This window comes from Aythya fuligula, chromosome 5, assembly GCF_009819795.1.
Source record: "Aythya fuligula isolate bAytFul2 chromosome 5, bAytFul2.pri, whole genome shotgun sequence".
Classification (NCBI taxonomy): domain Eukaryota; kingdom Metazoa; phylum Chordata; class Aves; order Anseriformes; family Anatidae; genus Aythya; species Aythya fuligula.
Window position 1 is genome coordinate 11,134,238 of NC_045563.1, and position 20,080 is coordinate 11,154,317.

The following is a 20,080-nucleotide window of genomic DNA, read 5'->3' on the forward strand; positions in this document are numbered from 1 at the left end:
ATAAGGAAACTCTGTAGAGAGTTCAGAAAAATTTCCCCAGTCACTACTCATCTCCCTAGGCAAGTGTTGAAATCGATGTTAGTTAATATATGGAAGATTAGTACACAATCCTAGACCGAGTGGAGTAAAGGAGAGGTCTGCCCCTTGAAACAGGATTTCAGTCCCTGAGCTGAAGGCAGTGGCTAACCTCAGGGACGGCTGGTGAAGCTGGTACTGCACAGACACCTAAGAGCTCACTTACAAATGGCAAAATCATCTGCAACACATTTTTAAGGTGTGTAGTCCTGGATATGGGTTTGTCTCAAAAGAACATGATGGTTCAATAGCTCATTAATAATCCAAGATATCCATGAAGCAGCTGTGGAGCAGTCAACTGGAAACCACAACACAAGCAGGCAGCAGCCCAAACACACGTCATTGGCCTTTTTAATGTTGTTTAGGGGTTCCGAAAGCGTTCAACAGGTGGTCACCTTAGGACACTTAATACTTGTGGTCAAACTATTCTAGAAACTACAATGTTTTTGTTTTCTTCTTTTGACACTTTATGTAAAATTCAAGGTGAACTCTATAATCCCAGAGTATGGGTCACCATTAGGAACAGCCGGTTTGGGGAGAAGTAAACAGAACAAAACAGAGAAAGAAAGAAAAAAAAGCACAAGGGGAAGAAGAACTTGCGGACAGTCATTTAAGTCGAGTTTTAATACCTGCTGAAAACAACTTTTTAAATAAAGTAAGCATTCAAAGGATTGTTACCTGCTCCATATTGTATCCATGCTTCTCTTTAGCAATGGCAATGTATTCGTCCACTGAAAAACAAAGAGAAGACATAAGGGCATTTCATACAATTATCTCAGCTCTTCCTCAAATCCCAGGCTAAAACACAGTCCTGCAGCTCTGTCTTCAGCCATGGTCTTTGTATCCTCCACACTGAACTCACATAAAGAGCTGCTGTTTCCAACCAGTCATGAAAGGAAGGAAACAAAAGAAAAACAGCCAAACTACTCCATATTGTCCTTAACAAGCTTAAATGATGCGTGATAACCAAGCCAGTTTCAATACTTCCGAAACACAGCATATAATATTTCAAAACAGGTATTTTTGAATTAAAAGCACAAGCATTTCTCCCACGATCTGCTCCCATTTACTTACTCTCTGAAAGTTTTTAACATCTTCTAGTTTCAACCTCGTTCTCCAGAACTGCAGAGATATGAGTCCCAACTCTTTTTTTTTTTTTCTTTTAACCCCCCACCCCAAAGCAGCTGTTTTCTTAAGAACAGAACACCCCAAAGACAACCCATACCCTTCCAATACTGCCAGAATCCTAGCGTTACACAATCACTGCAGCTATCTTGGCAAATTTTTCGGTCCCTGTGCCTCAGCAACTCTCATCTTGGACCAAACCCCACCTCTACATACCAGGCCCCTGCGAGTTTTTTAACCTTTATAACATGAAGATGCCCTGTGGAGTTGCATTTTGTACAGACAAAACTAAATCCCAAATGTTTCTCCCAGTAGAAGTGACTGAGCTCACGTTACATCCAACTGCAACTGGAGCTAAGGCAACATCCAGCGCTGTTCTTCCAAAACCTGTGTCCTTGCACTTGGCCATCACTGGATATGCCATAATGATAAAACCCTTGAAAAATAAGCTAAAAGTGAGCCTCCCACTTCACTTGACAGAGCAGAGGATGCTGGAAGTATTGGTTGTTTGTAGGATTTCTGATGTGCAAAGCACCGGGAAGGCTTCGAAGACGTACACGTGGCCTGAGTTCTCACTGGTGTACAAACATCAAACTTCCAGACAAGTCATTAGCAATAAGCTCAAATTCATTCTCCCTTCTTTTTCTGCACACGAGGGGAGGGACGCAACCAAATTCCTGTGCTGAGCATCCAACAATGACGTGGAGAGCACACACAGCAACTAAGGAAGGAAACGGTTCTGCGAGCACTGCAGCTGAGGAAGCCACATTTCCCACGGTTTGTGCCTCATGATTAACTTCAGCTCTCACACGTGCTGCTCCCATGCCTTTTGCTCCATGAGAACCTGCCGTGACTCCCTGCTGTCTAACAGCAGGGCATTTCTTAAAGCCTCCTCCTCATGCCAGGACACTCCTCGATTCTGTCTTCAACTGAGGAAACTGAGCAGTGAGCTCAGAAGTTATTGGGCAAAACAGAGAGGACAGATCAGAAAAGGCACAGCAGCAGAGCACCAGCCTCCTGTTTTCAGGTTGTCAGCATTAGAAACAAATGAAATCCAGGTGAAGCAGACAGCCCGTCTTACTAGGCAACATGGCATTTGATACCGATGCCCAGCCTTGATTTGGCAAGATGCACTAACTCATTTTCACACTTTTTTTTTTTTGCAACACCTTTATTTTGTTAAATGCCATGGAGAAGCCTGTGACAACACTGACACAGCCGCATGTCGTGGCAGGAGAAGAGCACGATGCACGTCAGCGAGGACACCCCACGGAGTTCTTGCTCTCCCCACCCACCTGCAGACAAGGGGCACTCCCAAAGGCTGAGGCTGATGAGCCTGGTTGTTGGACCACACTCGGGATGGGTTCACTAGGTTTTATTGGCCCTCTGAGGAAAGGTGTAGCCGCAGCCACTCGGTTACAGCCCCGCAGCAAACGTGCATCTGTCTCTCCAAGTCTGCAAGTTGGTTCTCAGGACGGTGCTGGACTGGGATAAAAACCCTCCCTGCTTGCTGACAGCCTTTTCTGGTGTTATACAAACATCACAGAAGAGTTGCACAGCCAGTGGAGGTGACAGGATGGTGATAGAGGCTTCTCAGGCTGAAATTGCTGCATTGCTGAATCGAACATCCTGATGGTTTCAGCAGGGTAGGAACCTCTGAAACCAGCCTTGCCACAGGAAGACAGAAAAGGTCACAGAACCACAGCCCGAGGAGATAACAGCATCCAGGAGGACCATGTGGGGACAGCAAAGGGAACCGCCTCTTCACACACCATCCTTCCCTCCACCCACGGAACGAGGAAGGGAAGGGCAGAAGGATGTGGGCAGATGTGCAACTTCAGATGCTCCCAGGCTTCATAAGCACACCAAAAGCAGAGGCTGCCAGGAAATCCTAAGTATGGCATTTCCCAGTACTTCAGCTAAGTGCTCTTGGCTTCCTCAGGACAGGTATTCCACATGCAGCGTGATACATTTTGTCTACGGGGGAGGTGAAGGAAGGGAGGAGGGAAAGGAGTTGTATTCTCTGAAGTCCAAGGCTGAATCAAGCCCCTGAATGCTAAGTACTGCTGCATTAACCAGCTCGCTTCACTGGAGAAAAAGCTACGGGTCCTGATTTGACTTCAGCATCTTATCCTTTAATACATACAGAGACGAGATGAGGTCATTCTGCTCTCCAGCATATTACTTTTCTTGTGCCAGACACCACAGGCAATGAAAGCATTCTTCTCCCCTCCCTTGCTCCCCACCCCTAAAAATCATTACAGCCTTTTCTCTCCTAATCCCAAGATCCTAAGAACATTTGCAAGGATCCCCCACACCAGTGGGATTTTTCTTGAATTAAGTCAGAACACCACAGTGTCTGCTAGCAGCAGTCTGCACCGTGAAAGGGGACAGGATGCCTTCCTTGGCACGGTGGGGACGTAACACCTCTGTGTCGTACCTCGCTGCTGCAAAGAGAGAAGAAAAGAGACAACAAGGCAGCACACCAACCACGAGCAAAGGAGAGCTCTTCCTATCCCCTAGGAGTGTTTGCAGAAGAAAGGACAAGGAGTCCAGCGCTGTGCTCCTGCACGCAGGCAGGGAACAAGCTGACCTGGCTCACTGCGCCTGTCGCTTCTTGGCTAGCTGTGGCTCACTCTGGTGCTTGCACCATCAGAGAGGTCTGGCGGTGTCTCCAGCACTCCCTTCCTTTTACCATCCCCCTCTGCACGAACCAAGCAAGGAAGAGCAGGGCACCGGCTGAGTCACAGGCTCCCTTTCGCCTCCCATACCAGCAGAGCCTGGAATTGCCACCAGCTTCATGCTTCGCATGCCAGCCCAGAGCAATAAGCGCTCTCTTCCACCCCTGCCTTCCCCCACGTGCTTCCAGCGAGCCCAGGGCAGCGGGCACGTGAAATCCTGCCTTTCAGCAGCACTCAGCCACGCTCGGCGCGCAAGCAGCGATCTGTGCAGGCAGCAGGAGCCCGGGGCAGAGCCCTGCTTACACCAGACAAACTTGCCAGCCCAGCAGCCCCGGCACAAGCCGTGCCACCACAACTGCAGCTGAGCAGGGGAGATGGGGATGCCCTCCCCTCCTCTCACATCCAGCCCGGTGCTGGAAGTGTTTCTGCACAGAGCGGGCCAGAACGACAGCACTTGGGCAGAGACGGGTGTCTGTGTGACACAGGAGATGCTCGGCTCCTCTGGAAGCTCTTGTTGCTACTAGAAACCAGATGCGGGAGGAGGGACAGAGCAGAAGCACAAACTGGTTTGTTTCTTTTCCAGTTGGGCTACGTTTCTTCCCTTGTATGTGTTTTAGCTGTGGTGGGGAAGAGCAGGACCCCACGCACAGCCCCTGCCCAGAGTGGAGGGAGCACCCAGAGAGCTGCTTCCTACAGGCAGGCATGTGCAGGAAGGCAGGGGGACAAAGGTGGGGACACGAAGGGAACAGAGCCATACACACATCCTCACCAGCAAAGAGGAGCACGGGGTGCTCAGATGCTTTCAAAAAGCACCTCTCTCTAACACAGGGAGGGAGACCTACAAAAAGATATCCAAAGGACCCCGAGCGCAGCATTAACGCAGAGAAGGGAGATGTAGGGGAACGAGAAAGGGAGCAGAGCAAAGTGCTTCTCCTCCACCATCTAGAAAGAGGAGTTTCTGCCCAAAATGGTGCCCTCAGCCCCCTGAACATCGCGGTCTTGTTTCCAGCTGTCTCTCTCTCTCAGCCTTTCCTTCTGCTAGCTGCCTTTCCGCAAGAATTCCTCACTAGAGGCTAAGGGAAGGGGACCCTCTTGGCTGACACGAGCAAACAACTGCATTGCTGATTTTCAGTCCCGCATCCTCGAGCCATGAATTCAGAGATGTAAAACAAGAGCATTAATTTTGGGCTGGGGGGTGGGAGAGCTCCGAGGAGAGAGACGCCTGAAAGCGATGCCTCCCCTCCTCAGCACTTGAGCAGATGAAACGCTCTCCCCAAGTGGGTCTTTGGGGAGAACTCCCCCCACACCCAGCCCCAGCTTGCTTCTTACAGACCCCACAAGTGTCGTGTTGTGCCTGGTGGACTCAGTGACCCCGAGGAGGGTTTGCAGCAGAGGCGGGAGCGCTAAAGCCCAGGGAACGCACCAGGAATGCAGAGGTAGAGCTGTTGCTGCAACCTCAGTTCACCCCTATTACTGGGGTACTGCAGGAGCTCTGAACACTTTGCATATTACGTGATGCAATACCCTGACAGAACAGGGTGAAATAAGGACAAAAGCAGCAGCCTTCACAGCCTCGGTAATGTGCTTCACGGGGTCTGATCAATGCTGGAACCTGTGAGGGATTTCGGATGCGGCTCCCCATCTCCCCCTCCTCTCCCCCTCCTTTCGGAACAGAAGAAGTCGAGACCCAGAACAAATCAATCTGATATAAAGAAAATAAGGAGCAGGGATTAGACACATACATGTGAAATCCTTCCAATTGTCAAAACACTTGTGACAGTAGACAAACAACTCGCCACAGTTTCTACCTCGGTGTAGAAATGAGCAGCTGCATTGCCGTCCCGCCGCCTCGGTGGAACAATCCTGCCACCTCGTGGCCCCAGCACAGGAGAGGAAGGCAGGAGAAGAGCCGAGCTCAAACAAAGCCGCTCGCTCAAGTGAGCAGCAACAGGAGGCAGTGGGGAGCAGGCAGAGCCCAAAACGAGATGGGCCTGACCACTTTTTCTGGGCGGAATTGGGTATAAAAGCAAACAAAACCCATCTGCTTAAGAGGCTGTTCGTTTTTCCAAGGCATATTTCCTCTCCTTGGCAAGAGGAGGAGCAGGAGAGGGACGGAGAGCCAGGGCACAGCCATGCTTTAGGCCCCTTGCTGCACTCACCTGGGCAGGTAGGTGGCCTCCTTTCAGACTGCTTCTAGGAAGAGAGAGCACTGCAGCAACACAAAGGCCACTTCAGCACTTCACAAGTGAAAGGCATGAAAAGATTTGGGCCTTAACTCCACTTATACCTGCTGTATCTACAGCAGGTGAGGCAAAAGCCTGGATGCAACTTCAAGGCAAAGAAAAACTGACCTCAGCTGGGGAAGTCACCACGAACAGGAGCAGCAGGGGCAGGGTACCTCGAGCCAAGTGACCACACAGTAGGTCTCAGCTCCCACCCACTCACCTCCCCATGGCTCAGATCCACTTGGCCATCACCTCATGTCCTTCAGCAGCAGGGCCAGGGTGAGCATCCCTCACACCCCCAGGCACCCTGAGAAAGGCCAGGTCTGAATGGCCCAGCCAGAAGTGGGACGTGTTCCTTACCCCAGCACAGCACGAGGGCAGGGATGAGCAGGCAGGAACAGGCACGGCTGGATGGAAACCAGCAGTGATGTGGGAAGTCGCTCCCAGCCACACCTGGAGCCAGGGAGCTGCAGCCTCAGGTGGCAGGCCGAAGGGATGCAGTGGAGTGCCCTGCTGCTGAGAGATCTGACCCCTGCAAGCAGCCCTTGTGCCTGCTGACAGTTTTATTTCTCAAAGGGAAACACACTCCTGCTAGCAAAGAAAAGCAGCTATTTCCCATCTCTCTTTCTTAATCCTTCTCTTTGCTTTGCCGGCATCTAAAGCTAAGCCCAAAGCTGGAGCTCCAGTGATGGTTCAAGACCTGACCCACCTGCCTTCAGATTGTGCTGCAGCAGCAAGAAAGCTGTACCGCAGCCACGGGGGCACTCACACCCCCAGCACGGCTTCGGTAGCTCGTCAGAACCCTTTAAAGCTGTTTTCCAGGGAAGGCCTTTTGCTAGGATGCACGTTGCCCTTAAAGCTTTTACCAACACAGGCTGGTTCCTGAAGTTGCGCCCTCAGCTGGTGGCAGCGCATCAGGAGGGTGGATACCCACCGTAAGGATGCACACGGAGCACTCTCTGAGGGAAAAGAGACCGCTTCTTGCGCGTGGAACGCATTTAAGCTTCAGCTGGAGATTTGCTCAGCCCTGGCATCAGCACTGCCTTCCTGGAGGGGCGGCATGGCTCTACCTGCACAGAGCCCCGGGTGCCTCCTGTGTGCCACAGGGGGGAAGGATGAGGGCGGTCTGACAGCCCAGGGGAATCTGCACCTTTGGGACCCAGTACCAAACAGGCAGAGCCACTCGGCCCACTAACCTATGAGGATTTGGGATCCCGTGTCAGATCATACAGCAGCACACGGTACCTGCTGGCAGGGAGGCAATGCTCGATCCCTGTGTGAGCTTCCGAGACACAGACAAGGAAGTGACCATGGAGTAAATGCATAGGGCACACACCTAACGAGAGCAGGCTTACAGCAGAGCAGATCTTTGCACGGTTCAGTACAGGGAGTCCTAAAGCCAGCTGTACCCCGCTGTCAGTCCATGGCCTGAGTTCACTCTGCAGAGAAGCCACAGCCCCAGATTCCATACTTCAAGGCAGGAACATGCCCAAGCAATGCAAGTAGCTGCGTTATCAATGTGCTTGTCACAACGGGTAGGAGATTTAAAGAACTATTTGATCAGATCGTTCAAGAGACATTAACTTGGATTAGAAGCAGCCTCCCTCATGCAGATTTTATTATGGACATTACTACTTTTTGCACTCCTAAAGAGTAGCTGATTCCATGCATCGTTTCCAAAAGCCACAGTTCCATAGAACAGCTTAGGTCAGAAGGGATCTTAAAGCCCACCCAGCTCCAGCCCCCTGCCATGTGCAGGGACACCTCCCACCAGCCCTGGTTGCCCAAAGCCCCATCCAGCCTGGCCTTGGGCACCTCCAGGGATGGGGCACCCACAGCTTCTCTGGGCAACCTGTGCCAGGGCCTCACAGCCTCTGAGTGAAGAATTTCCTCCTAACCTCTAATCTAAATCCCTCCTCTTTTAGCCTAAAGCTAAATTTTGTCCCCATTGTCCTGTCATTGACTGAGCAAAAAGTTGCTTTCTTATAAGCCCCCTTTAAGTACTGAAAAGCTGCTGTGAGGTCTCCCCAGAGCCTTCTCTTCTCCAGGCTGAGCAGCCCCAGCTCTCTCAGCCTTTCTTCATTCACTACTTTGGAAAAAAAAAAAAAAAAAAAAGTTTGACACACTAACAACAGAGTCAGTGTGGGGAAACAGACTCAGACTAACAGTCTCATGCAAGGTTCATCCTAGGTCTCATACCTAGGAACATTTCCCAACTCCTCATCCACATGTCACGCTGTATCTGCTGAAATTCATTTTGTATTACACCAGCAGCATGGAAACACAGCTTTCTGAGCAAGTGAATAAAGTAATTCATGAAAGGAGCGACCTCATACGCAAAAGCAAACAAAAAAACTACCAAAAAACCTAGCACGGAGCAGCCACTCTGGGTCAGCAGACTGCTCAAAGGCCGGATCAAGCAGCCTGCTGTCAACCAGCCTCCGAAGCTGCCAGTGAACACCCAGACACAAAGCCCTGTAAAGAGGATGAAACCTTCCATGGGGTTCATTTCCCACCCTCAACAAGATTTTGAAGGCTCTTGTCTAAACCCAGAGCTGTTGCGTTCCCATTGTGCTCGGAACACGAACTAATAAAGCTCTGCAGCAGAGCCAAGCTCCTTGACCAGCACGAGTAATTCCGTCACGTCACGACCCAGGGCACCTGCACAGAAGGGGTGTGTGGGAGCAGAATGGCCATCAGGCTAAATTACAGCTCGTTATTATTGTTACTGATAATAAAACCCATCACGAGAGAGTAGGAGCCACGCTGACCCCCTTTATAACGCATACAAAAGGCAGAGAAATGAACGGTTTGTCCCTTGGCCACCTCCCTGGAGAATGTCACTCGGGCGGGTAGGACACGTGGGGCAGGCCAGCAGACAGCGAGGGGACAGAAGCCGGAGTCACGCTGCGGAGCTGCCCACGGCTGCTGGGAGGCAGCGATGTGCTGAGCACGGAGCTGCTCGGGCAGGGCAGAGCCCTCCAGGTGCAGGCAGCAGCCTCCAGCTCTGCGGCAGCTGGAGCAGAAGGCTCTGCTCTGGGATGGTGAGCGGGTCAGGCACAGGAGCAGTGCTTCTTGGTTGAATGTCGGGGGTTGGTGGCTTGGTTTGGGGTTGGTTGGTTGCTGCTGGCCTCCCTCGCTAGGTGAGTGAGAAGGGTCTAGAGCACAGACTGCTTCTCAGTGACCCAGAAGAGCTCTGCACTAGTGAACAAGAAGTTGTGACACTAAATGAAGAAAGAGAGGGACCAAGTGAAGGCAGCTTGATAATGGATGTGAACTGATCTTCACTGTGTTTTCTGAAGTACTGCTGAGATGCTTTTGTTCCTTCTACATATGCAGTTAAAAACCCATTTTGAGATGTTTGGGACTGGCCCCTTCTGCGAAGGGGAGGACCTTTGACAGCAGCACTCTGTGCTACGGCACCAGGGTGCTGAGAATCCCAAATGACATCTCAGATGTGCTTGGAAAGGCTCCCTTATCCCCTGGGTGCAAGCACGTTGGAAGGAAGCAGGACAGAGACGAGACAAACACATCCAATGCACCAGGACTGCGTAACCTAGAGGGAGTGACTTACCTCGAGGCTGGCTGTGGCTCTAACCCCCTGCTGTCTGCCCCAATCTCTTGAAAGCTCCCACCCTTGTGTGCTGCAGGAACAGGCCAGCTGCTGGACTAAGGCAGGCCGTGAACTAAGGCACCTAACAAGTGCCTGCTGCAGGTTAAGTCGAAGGGGAATTCCTGGTACCCCAAACAACATGAAAACATGGTATGTGGCCGCTGCTTTCGGCCAGGATTTAGAAGCCCAGACCTTCCTTAGGTTATTATTTATTACTTCCGATGCTTGCCGTGCTAGGAAATTCATAACTACCCCTACCACCATGTGAAAGTGCATGAGGAGCGTATGATTGGAAAATAACTTGCATGTGGAGGGCAAAAATAAGAGTACAGGAAAAATAATTAGCAGGAGTGGTTCCTAATTAGAGCAAAGAATGCTAGAACAAACATTACGGAGAGGGAAGCTCTGGCACATGTTCTTGAGAAAGCCTGGCTGCTCTGCCTCCTGCTCCAGCACCTCTGTAAAGGTCACACTCAGCAGCAGGGTGAATTCATCACAGCAACCTTATGCCCGTGACGTCCTCAAACATTCCTCAGGGAAAGACGTATCCCACAAGAGCTCCTCCCTGCCTGCGCACAGCTCCCATCACATCCCTGTCAACACACTCCTGTTGGTGCTTTTGCTCACCAGCCAGCTCCAGGACAAAACAAGCAGTTACCTTCCAGATCCTCACTCTTCTTTCTCTTCCCTCAAAGCTACAATAAGAGACACGAGGTCAGGAAAAAAAAAAAACTACACCGAAAGGCTCAGAGGCTGCCATTCCCACTAGAGCCAGCAAGACTGGAGCACGCTCAGCCCGGCCCAGGGCTGGGCCAGGCAGCCCGGCGTAGCTGCAGCCTGCTGCTTCTCGTTACACTGGTCCTACAGCTCACACAGCGCCTCTCAGCCTGCCTAGGACTGCTCCCAAACGCCTTTCAGATCAAGGCTGGCTGCCAGGGTGACTCTTAACAGCGCTATCATCACTCCATTACATCCCCGTCACCTCGTCTCTGAACTTCTCTTTAAAAAAAAAAAAAAAAAAAAAAAAAAAAACGCATCGTGCTTTTTCCAAGCACCAGCTCTGGTTCAGCCCCTGCAGTCGCAACCGTGGTGGCAGCTGGCATTTTCAAACTGGGTCATCTCGCCACGTTTGAGGGCCCGTTTCATACTGCAGTGAAAAAGAGGAACAAACAGGTGGCAGGAGAGAACAAGGCACATGAAGAAACTGGTGACTGCCACCCCCCCCCCACAGCACAGCAGCAAAAATTCCTCCAGGATTACGCAGCTACCTTAGATCAGACGCCCTTTTCCTGGATACTCTCCAACATGTTCCTCTTTCTTTGGGGGTTTTGGGGGAATTTTGGCTTTTATTTTTTTTATTTTTGTTTGATAAAGTCCTCCGTACCTTGGGTGAAACGCATCCCAAACACACACACACGCTAGTCCTTTTGAACCGAATTGCTTTCCTGGCTCAGACACAAACCCCTGCTGTGAAAGGGTTAAAGCCTCAGCTTTCATTTAAATATGCATCCCGGATCCAGAAATATCAACCTGCAGTAATAATGATGAAAGAGCTGCTCTGAGATTTCCACACGGCATTGCAACAGCAACGAGCACAGCAGCTGACAAACAAAGGGGAACTGCAGCGAAGTTTGAGGCAACTCAGCCATTTCTGGGATACACCCAGAGCCTTTGAAGCCTATCTTTTTTTTTTTTTTTTTTTTTTTTTTTTTTTTTTTTTTTGCTGTTGGTAATATCCACACTTTAAGCATCAAAAGTTGCCTCAGCTAGAATGAAATACTGCCTACCTTCGTATTTGAGCATTTTTTTTTTAAGTGCAGCAACTGCAGCTTCTGGTGGAAGTGGCCATGACTGTATTATTTCTGTAGCTACACTCGAGCAGAATCCTAAATTAAACACCAGTTATCTCATTTCTGGATTCACGGAGTTGTATTCTTCAGCTATGGCATTTGCATCCAAGCTTCACAGCTGCCAGGTTCGCTGCATAATATGAAATTTGGATTAGGGATAAACATAAACCCAATTCTGCTCTTCCATTAATCCTTTTTGCTGTCACTGGGACAGCCAAGCTCATATTTCTAGGGAAGGAAATGAAGGAGCACATACAAATAGAAGGATCAGAAGTGGTTTCTGCCTTTTTCTTTGCCTTTTTTTTTTTTTTTTTTTGTGGGGGGTTGTTTGTGGGGTTTTTGTGTTGGTTGTTTTGTTTCCTTTCTGTCTTCCCTGGAAGCAAGAAAAGGTGAGCATTGAGCTGCAGGCAAGAATTACAACCCCTGAAGTCCACCCCTCAGAGACCTGGAAGCTTTGGATCTACCTGGCAGCTATTTTTAAGGCTAACATTTTTCTTATTCTCAAAAGAAGGAGGAAAAAAAAAAAAAAACCCTCAGACACAAACAAGAAAAAAAAAAAAAAACAAATGAAAAAAAAGCACAACGCACACACTCCATCTTCCAAAACCTCCCACTGCACCCAGCCAGCCCCAAATACAAAAGCCTGAGCTGGGCTGGGAGTTCAGCAGCACTTTGCTGGCTGGTGGCAGAGCCCGAGCTGCTCCCACTCTCCCACCCCAGAGCCGAGGGGGCTGCGCTCTCAGTGCCAACCCAGCCTTCCGTGGGGTCGCCTTATAAACCAGAGCACTGGGCTGTAACCCTTCAGGCAGGGGGGACTGGAGGGAAGGGGGAAAATCATTAAACCCACAGTTCCAGCCATTTCAAAGCCCTCGCTCGCAGTGTTTGGAGAGGAGGGACAAAGCTTTGCTGCTGCTGAACACACGTGGGACTCCATCCTCCTCCCGGCTGCTGCAGGGCTGGCTCCTGGGTACCTGTGAAGCACGAATTCCTTCCACTTCCAATGCATCCTGTTAAACAGAGGCTTCGTTTTTCAAAAGGGAATTTTTAAGATCGCTTTTCCCTGTCTCGTCTCTCCCATCTGTGGTTTTCCACTCACATTCACTTATTGTGAGCGCGCCCCGTGCCCCAAGGAAATGAGGAAAATGAGACCTGATGATGGCAGCTAACGGAGCCGTGTGTCCACGCTGAATTCACAGGCCAAAATAAGTGAGCTGAGGGGGAAAGGATACGTGGAAGCAGAAGCCCTTCTTAGAGCTGTTTGGCTCAGCTACCCACTGCAAACAAACCCAACGCAGAGCGTGTGGAGCCTTTTCAAAGACACACTCAGCACCTTGATAAGACAAATACTTCCCTGTCCTCTATTCTGTCGTTTTAGGTTAGAAAAACCAGATTAAGGTGATTTTCAAGCTCGTGTCACATCCTCTTAAAAGAGAAAGGGAAGAATAACCACAGCTTGTTCTACGCACAGATTAACCCTCGAACCACAGCTCGAGTCAGCCTCCAGTCGCTCAGCAGCAGCCAGCCCTCCGAAATCTGGGATCCACCTCCTTGTGGCACCTGAGGATGGTTACCAAAACTCTCACCCACGAGGCAGCGGCGGGCAGGCTAACAACCAGCACTCGCTCACAGCCTCTGGCAGGACCCAGGCTTTGAGCTCCCAGAGGCCAACTCGGAGCTCGCAGGGCTGGGGCACCGCTGCTGAGCAGGGACACGTCCCTCCCCTTGCCAAAACGCACCCCACAGGGTTAACATCCCCAGTAACCATGGCAACCTGCACTTCTTCCTCCATCAGAGCCTCAGCTGGCACTGCTGCCTTCCCGGGATCGGGTTTTGCAGCACGTTTAAGGCCCCCCCAACCCCTTTTGTCCCCAGCCAGGGGTTTGGCTGAGCGCACGGTGAGGGTGCTGGAGCACCTGCTGCTCCGTGTGACCAGCGTGCCTTCATCCCCAGGAGCCTCGGGCACATCCACCACCCTGCCCGGGGAACAGGGGGCTGCCTGCGGTCTCCCCAGGCACACCAAAGCAGGCACAGGGTGAGGCAGGAGCAGTCCCGCAGGCAGGGTAACAGAGGGAGGGCTGGGGAGTGCCTGAAGCTGGAGCACTGATCTGTCAGCAGGTCAAGCAGAAGAGCAGGGGACCCAGCTGGCAGCCCTGAGCTGCCCTCCCAGGGCTGCTGGGGACAGGGCCGCCTCTTCAGCACCACCCAGAAGCTGCAAGTCCACCGGGGACACCCACCAAAACATCCCGATAATGGTCAGGAACCAAACCTCACATCCAGGGCACGTGTGTGCTGTCAGGAAGAGAGCAGACAAGTGACTTTCAAAACAGAGCTTATCGCAAGCTAAACAAAGCAGCTTTCTCCTCTCGTCGTTCACCTTTGAACTACAGATGCATAAAAGCCCTCATCACATCCTATTCTCCCGCCTGCTTTCCACCCCTTCCTCCTGGGCAGCTGCAGCATGCCAGCACTTGCTTATTTCCAAACCAACCCAGTGCCATCGTTATGGTTCCACCCGTTGGAGCTCTTGGCACGGCGACAGACACACTGCTGCGGTATAAATAGCTTCGTGCTGGCCCAGCTCGCTCCCGTGCAGGATCTCCGCAGCACCCTTACAATGCATTTTTCACTCCCTGCCTCTCCTTCCCCACCTCCCACGTGCCAGGCACAGAGCACGGCTGCCCGTCTCCCACCGAGCTGCTCCTGACCCCCTCTGGGGACTGTTATGACCCCTGAAAGTGGAGCCTGACGGCAGATAAGGACCAGGCTGGCAGCATTCAGCTTCGGTATCAATACGGGGCAGGGCAGTAAGCGGTTTGTACAAGATTAATGGTTAACGAGGCACAGGATAAGAAAGTGAGCAGTAAGCCAACATACTTCTGTTTGGTTTTGTGTGTTGTGTTGGTTTTTTTCTTCTTTTTAAATCTTCTCTGCCGTATCCATTATTTCATGGCATCCAGGCAATCAGTTCCTCCAAGGTTCCACAGAACTGCTCTGCTCGTGGGACCTACCAGCTCCGAGCCGTCACTGACGTGTGCTGCAGCAACTTCCATCTTCACACGGAGCCCCAGGAACACAGCAATGTCCCAGGACTCTTACCACAAGAGCAGGATGGATGAAATCCTAGCTAGGATTCACAGCATTTACAAACCAAGGGGCTACACCAACCTTCTGGAGACCCCAACTCCTTCCATTCCTGCCTCATACGGCCGATGATTTCCCCCTCCAAGGATAACACATATCACAAAAACCCATGGTTTAAAAAGGCATCAAGAAATAGGGAATCCTTCACTTCCCTGGATAACTTCCAATAGTCAATCAAAAAAGTTAAAAAACACACTCAGGAATTTTATTTCAGTCTCTGTGGACTTCTCTTGCAGCCCTTTATTTACATTATATACATCTTTTACTATGTCAAAATTCCCCTTAGAGAAAATTCAACAGTCCCCTTTCAGTCTCTACTCAGTAAACTGAACAGATGGAGTTTGCTTCGCCTTCAGTTCTCCAAACATTTCAGTAGCTCCCATTCTCCATTCTTTTCTCAGATTTTCCATACTAAAGCCGTTATTCTGAAGCCTTTTTCCTGAATGCTGCAGGACTGAGGCAGCAAACCACTCCAGTTACCACCTCATTTTTTACCCCCACATCATCCTTTGGGGCCAAGCATGATGCTGGGAAGCCCTTGCCAAATTACCTGCCCACTGTGCCCCTAGAATTGCACTCCAAGCTAGTTCTTTCCAGACATCAGTCTTGATAAAGAAGGTAAGACCAGAGCTTTCAGCGCAGAGACTTGTAACTCTGCAGTCGGGTCATTAAGAACCCACTGCATTGGCATCGGTTCAAGCTAGGAAACAGACCCAAAGCGCTCTGTAAGCCAGACAAACTCTGTAAGGCAGTGTTTGCTTTATTTATCATCTTGTCAATCTATGGCTTACCCTCAGTTTCTCTCCACAGCAACCCCGTATCAACTCCGGATCGCTGATGGCAGCGTGGATCATCAGCCCTATTAGGCGTTCTCACAGACCCCATTTAATTAGGATTCACCATCAGCAAATGCCAAGACTGGGAAGTGAACACCAGAACAGCTGAAGAGACTTTCTGTCCCCAATGCTCCTTGTTCATAAACCACGATACAGATTAGGGAACTCTGCATGCCATACACCAAATGCTCTACAGACTTTGCAGAGCACTGCACTGCTTTGTTCTTCATAGCTCATTTTTGGCTAACGCCAGGCAGAGGTAGGAATAACTGATACTTCCTTCGGTATTGTCAGCTCAAACTGAGCTGAGACAAAGCAATGCCCACTCTTTCCTTGTTCTTCTTCCCTCCCTCCCTGCAGAGCTGCCCTCTCCCCACCTGCTGGAGAGTTCCTACCACCCCCAGGCCCCTCAGCCACCTCTCCCAGTGATCCTTGGCTGCTTGCTGCTACCAGATGCTGTTTGACAACCACGTCCCCACAGCCAGCTAGGTGCCTGGGAGACCTTGGTATGTCACGTATTGCACAAGAGGATCATACTGCTTCACCCCCAAACACCGTATGAAATATTCATTCATTTTTTTCTGTATCTTTTTGGAAGGTAAAATCACTGATGTGCCTACGCTGTTGCTAAAATTTTAATCAAGTCTTATGAGCAATTTTTTCTTGCCCTCGCATTCACAAGTTTTCCCCAACCTTTGTTGTGCCAGCAACAGTCAACTGCTATGTAGTTTTTAAATCAGTCATACTACGTTTTTCATTTCTTAGGTTCATGACATCTTAACAGATATCATATCCTTTTTACTCTGTAATATACTTGCATATTTTGAGCCAGTTACCATGATATCGAGTTGAAGATTTTACTCAGTTCCACAAATCCTTTCTTTTCTTCCTCCATTCTCTCCTCTGTCTCCAAGAAACCCACATCCTATCAGACAAAAACTAAATGCTCCAAAGCACAGCTGAGGTTCAGAAGACTCTCAGACCTGAGAGGCAGCTACAGAAATCCTGTGTCACAGATGACCCATGCAGCCTTGCCTCCTGGTGGAGGCATCAGTTTCTTACTCTTACACGCCTTCACAGGTTTCTGGCTGTAGATAACTGTCAAATATCTCTCTCTCCTCATCAGTCTTACTTAGTTCAGCATGCAATAGCCAGCAGAGAGCAGACAAGACACCACTGGTGAGGGAGAAGGCAAACATGATCCTTGCAAAGCCCTTTTTATCTGGGGATCATAGTACTATTATCCTTTTATAACTTAAGGGGCAACTTCCTCAGTGGACCAAATGCCCCAGGGCAGATCCCAGCCACTTCTTGACAGAGCCAGTTTATGCAGCCTCTGCTGCCTTAATTAGCAGAGGCCTCACAATGGTGCAGTGATGCATCTCAGCCCTTGGGCCGAAGGAAAAGCCATCTATCAGCTTAATACTGCCACCACAAACATCTGCAGAGGACAAGCATGTAAGGTTCTTATTCCTGGTCCCAGCTTCAGAAAGAAAAAAAAGATACAAGCATAAAATCAAAAATAAGCTCTTTCAGCTGCCTTCCCTAAAAACGTTTAGCTTTAGTAACTGCCTCCAAGCAGCAGCCCTTTAATCAAGGAGTCCCACTTATTCACAAGGACAACTGTAGCTAGACAAACCTTTCAAAAGCTAGTTCTGCCATCTGGCAACAGCACTGAGACTTGTTCCCAAATACACACACAGAGCTGGTAATTGCCCTCACGTGGAATTCCAAGGCACTGCAATTGTTCTGGCATTTAAACCTCCACGAGCTCCAGATGTGAATTTCATTTGTGGCTTTATCAGAAAAAGGTACTACAAATTGCCATAGATTTCTGCCACCCCGTAATTCTAAAACACTTTTCATTTTGCTCTCAGCAGTTATTTCTGTCATCTTCTGTGGCACCAGCAAACAAGATCATGTAGGCCTGAGAGTAAGTATCTTAAAGAATTCATGCCAAGGAAAAAAGTGTCACATTTCCCCTGCTTTCCCTGCTTCCTTGTATTTGCTACACTGAACAACTGCCTGAGGGGAACAAAGTTCTTTTGGAGGGCTGCTTTGTAGGCTTTTCTTCTTTTCCAAAGCTCAAATTAATTTCAAAGCATAATAAAAAGGTCACAGACGTAACCTCTCTACTGAAAGTGGCACCTTCACATTCTGTAAGTGATACACTTAAGAGAAATGGAGAAAGAAGAATTTGAAGAGACTTACGTTTTGCTTCAGAGAGATTCTGATTAGGCGACCAGACCAGCATGCCGAGGTTCTCTCTCTCCTGACTTCGTCTTGCAAGTTTGGCTTAAGAGAAAGCAGATACAATCCAAGTTATAGAGAAAGTCGTTTCAGATGCAAAATGTATACAAAAGTAACTTATCACACATCTGCAGCTTTTAATCAAGCTACAAAACCCTTCTGTAGAGTCAAAGCCCTATCTTCTCATTCAGACCTGAGGCTTTTCCTTGTGTTTTTTTTTTCAAGGCATCACCCCCTGCATAACATGGCAGATACCGCACACTCACTCTTTCATGCAGCGCACTAAGAAGCATATGTTAGATCTAAATTAAAAGTTAATTAATGTTTCTCTTCCAGCATACTTGATTATTTTTCTTCCAGCCACTGTTAAATGAAAAAGGGAGGAGCCAGGCTCAGGCGGCAGGCTCTGAGCCCTTAGTATCATGAGACATTACTGTGCACTTAGATTAACACTTCAGGGTAGGCACACAGATGAAGCTACAGTTTCAGATTTCACTTCCTCGAGCCTTCTCCCCCATCCATCCCAACAGCCCTGCTGTGTCTCCATCCCCCATGTATCTGCACACCCACCGGGGGAACACTGGGTGTCCCAGAGCAGAATGAGGCCCTCTGCTCAGCCCATTCAGAGCAGCTTTTGTGCATCACACCCACGCTCCTGAAAACACGTCCGTTTTTAGCCACCTTAACACTTGTTGAGCTTGAGAGCACTGAAAGTCTGAAGTGAAGAACCACAGCTGCACGTACTTTGAAGAGGAACCTCAAGGTAAAGGTTAAGTTTCAACAACAAGTTCTCGTGAATCTGCTGTTCCTGGGTGATGAGCAGTCAGAAGAGGAGGAGGAGGAGAGAAAGAAACTTGCCCTGTTGAGTCAGCACGCCCAGCCAGCTCAACCACCCGCCCTGGCCAAGAGCAACTTGCAGGTCTTGTTATGAACGGCTGCGTGCAGTACTACTTCCACTACAGAACTTCACAACGCTCAAGTTTTATGCAACGTTTCAACACGACGCTATTTTCTCTGTGCTGCACGATGAGACACAGCCACCATTTCACGATGCACTGAAAAACACCACAACAGGAGAGAGACGTTCTGCATCCTCTGATGGAAGACACAGTGCCAGGACCCTCCTCTCTCGGGGCACGGGTATGAAATCAGGACATTATCTGCTCCTCCGTCTCTGCTGTGGCAGAAACAGAAGCCTGCCAGCACCCAGCCTTCTGACCAGATCAGAAAGTTCGATAATTACAATACTATGAGCAGTCAGATCTAGTGTTAAAAACAGTAATCAAACTGCTCAGCTAATACCATTTAGGGATAAGTGACAAAGATACTTTAACAAGTTTAAAGTAATAATACGTATATATAGCAAAAATAGCATGCACAAAAAAACAGGCCAATAACATATTTACACAATTAAAATTTTACCTTCAAATACCCAGAGTCTACCTTATTTCTCAAGCCTTGCCAGAAAACAAACTTATTTTCACTACTGATTTCTTAGAATTAATATCCAAACATCACGATCATCTTTTAAAAAAAGGAAAAGGCTGTGTAGAAGGGTAGCAACTGCACACCCAAGGTATTTTGTGCACTGTGCACGATCATTGCTTTCTACACTAGGCAGAAAACCAAGAGTGAGAAAAGACGAGATGGGGGGAGGAGACCGGGGCTATATATAGAACAGAAAAGGTGTCTGAATTTGTAACTACATTTCTTGAACTTTACAAAAAAAATTTCATACTTCTGGGATTAAATTTTACTTTTGCCCCATACCAAGTGTAAGTTAGAAATGCAAAGGAAGAGGCAGCTTTAAGCCTCTTTATCAAATTTCACTCCTCACTCTCCCCACAGCAGTCTGTCCTGCTACTTAGTTCAGTGCAGGGTCTGAAATAGATAGAAAGAAGGCTCTCTGCTCACTTGGCATTACACTGAAAAGCACTTCCACATCCCAGAGAAATGCTCAAAGGTGGAAATCATCAGGCAGGCCTCCAAGAAGCTAAACCCTGCCAACCCAAACCCCACACCCCTCCCCACAACTGTAACCCATCCCCAGTTAGGAGCCTGGCACCCAAACTCTGCCAGCAAGCCTTCACACCACGGTAACCCATCATCCTGGCTCACTAAACCGGCCAAAACGCCTAATCCAGGAGAAGGGAAAGGGTCTCCCCCAGTGCAGCAGGCTGTGCCTGCTCCCTGAGGCGCCTGGAGGCCGCCACACATGGCGTAGAGCCCAGCCGTCCCCTCAGCAGGCTGGGCCCTGAGGGGAAGGTAACACAAAGAGGCCACC

The 20,080-nt window shown here is 49.5% G+C and overlaps 1 protein-coding gene across 1 annotated transcript in view; it reads right to left on the reverse strand.

Annotated features, from left to right (window-relative positions):
• Positions 1-20,080, reverse strand: part of RCOR1 (REST corepressor 1) — a 79,692-nt gene that overhangs the window by 22,220 nt on the left and 37,392 nt on the right. The window contains exons 3-4 of the mRNA XM_032188143.1: positions 17,758-17,841; positions 754-806 (exon numbers count right to left, since the gene is read on the reverse strand). Of these exons, the coding sequence (XP_032044034.1) occupies positions 754-806; positions 17,758-17,841 (137 nt within the window). The remainder of the gene's footprint in view (positions 1-753; positions 807-17,757; positions 17,842-20,080) is intronic.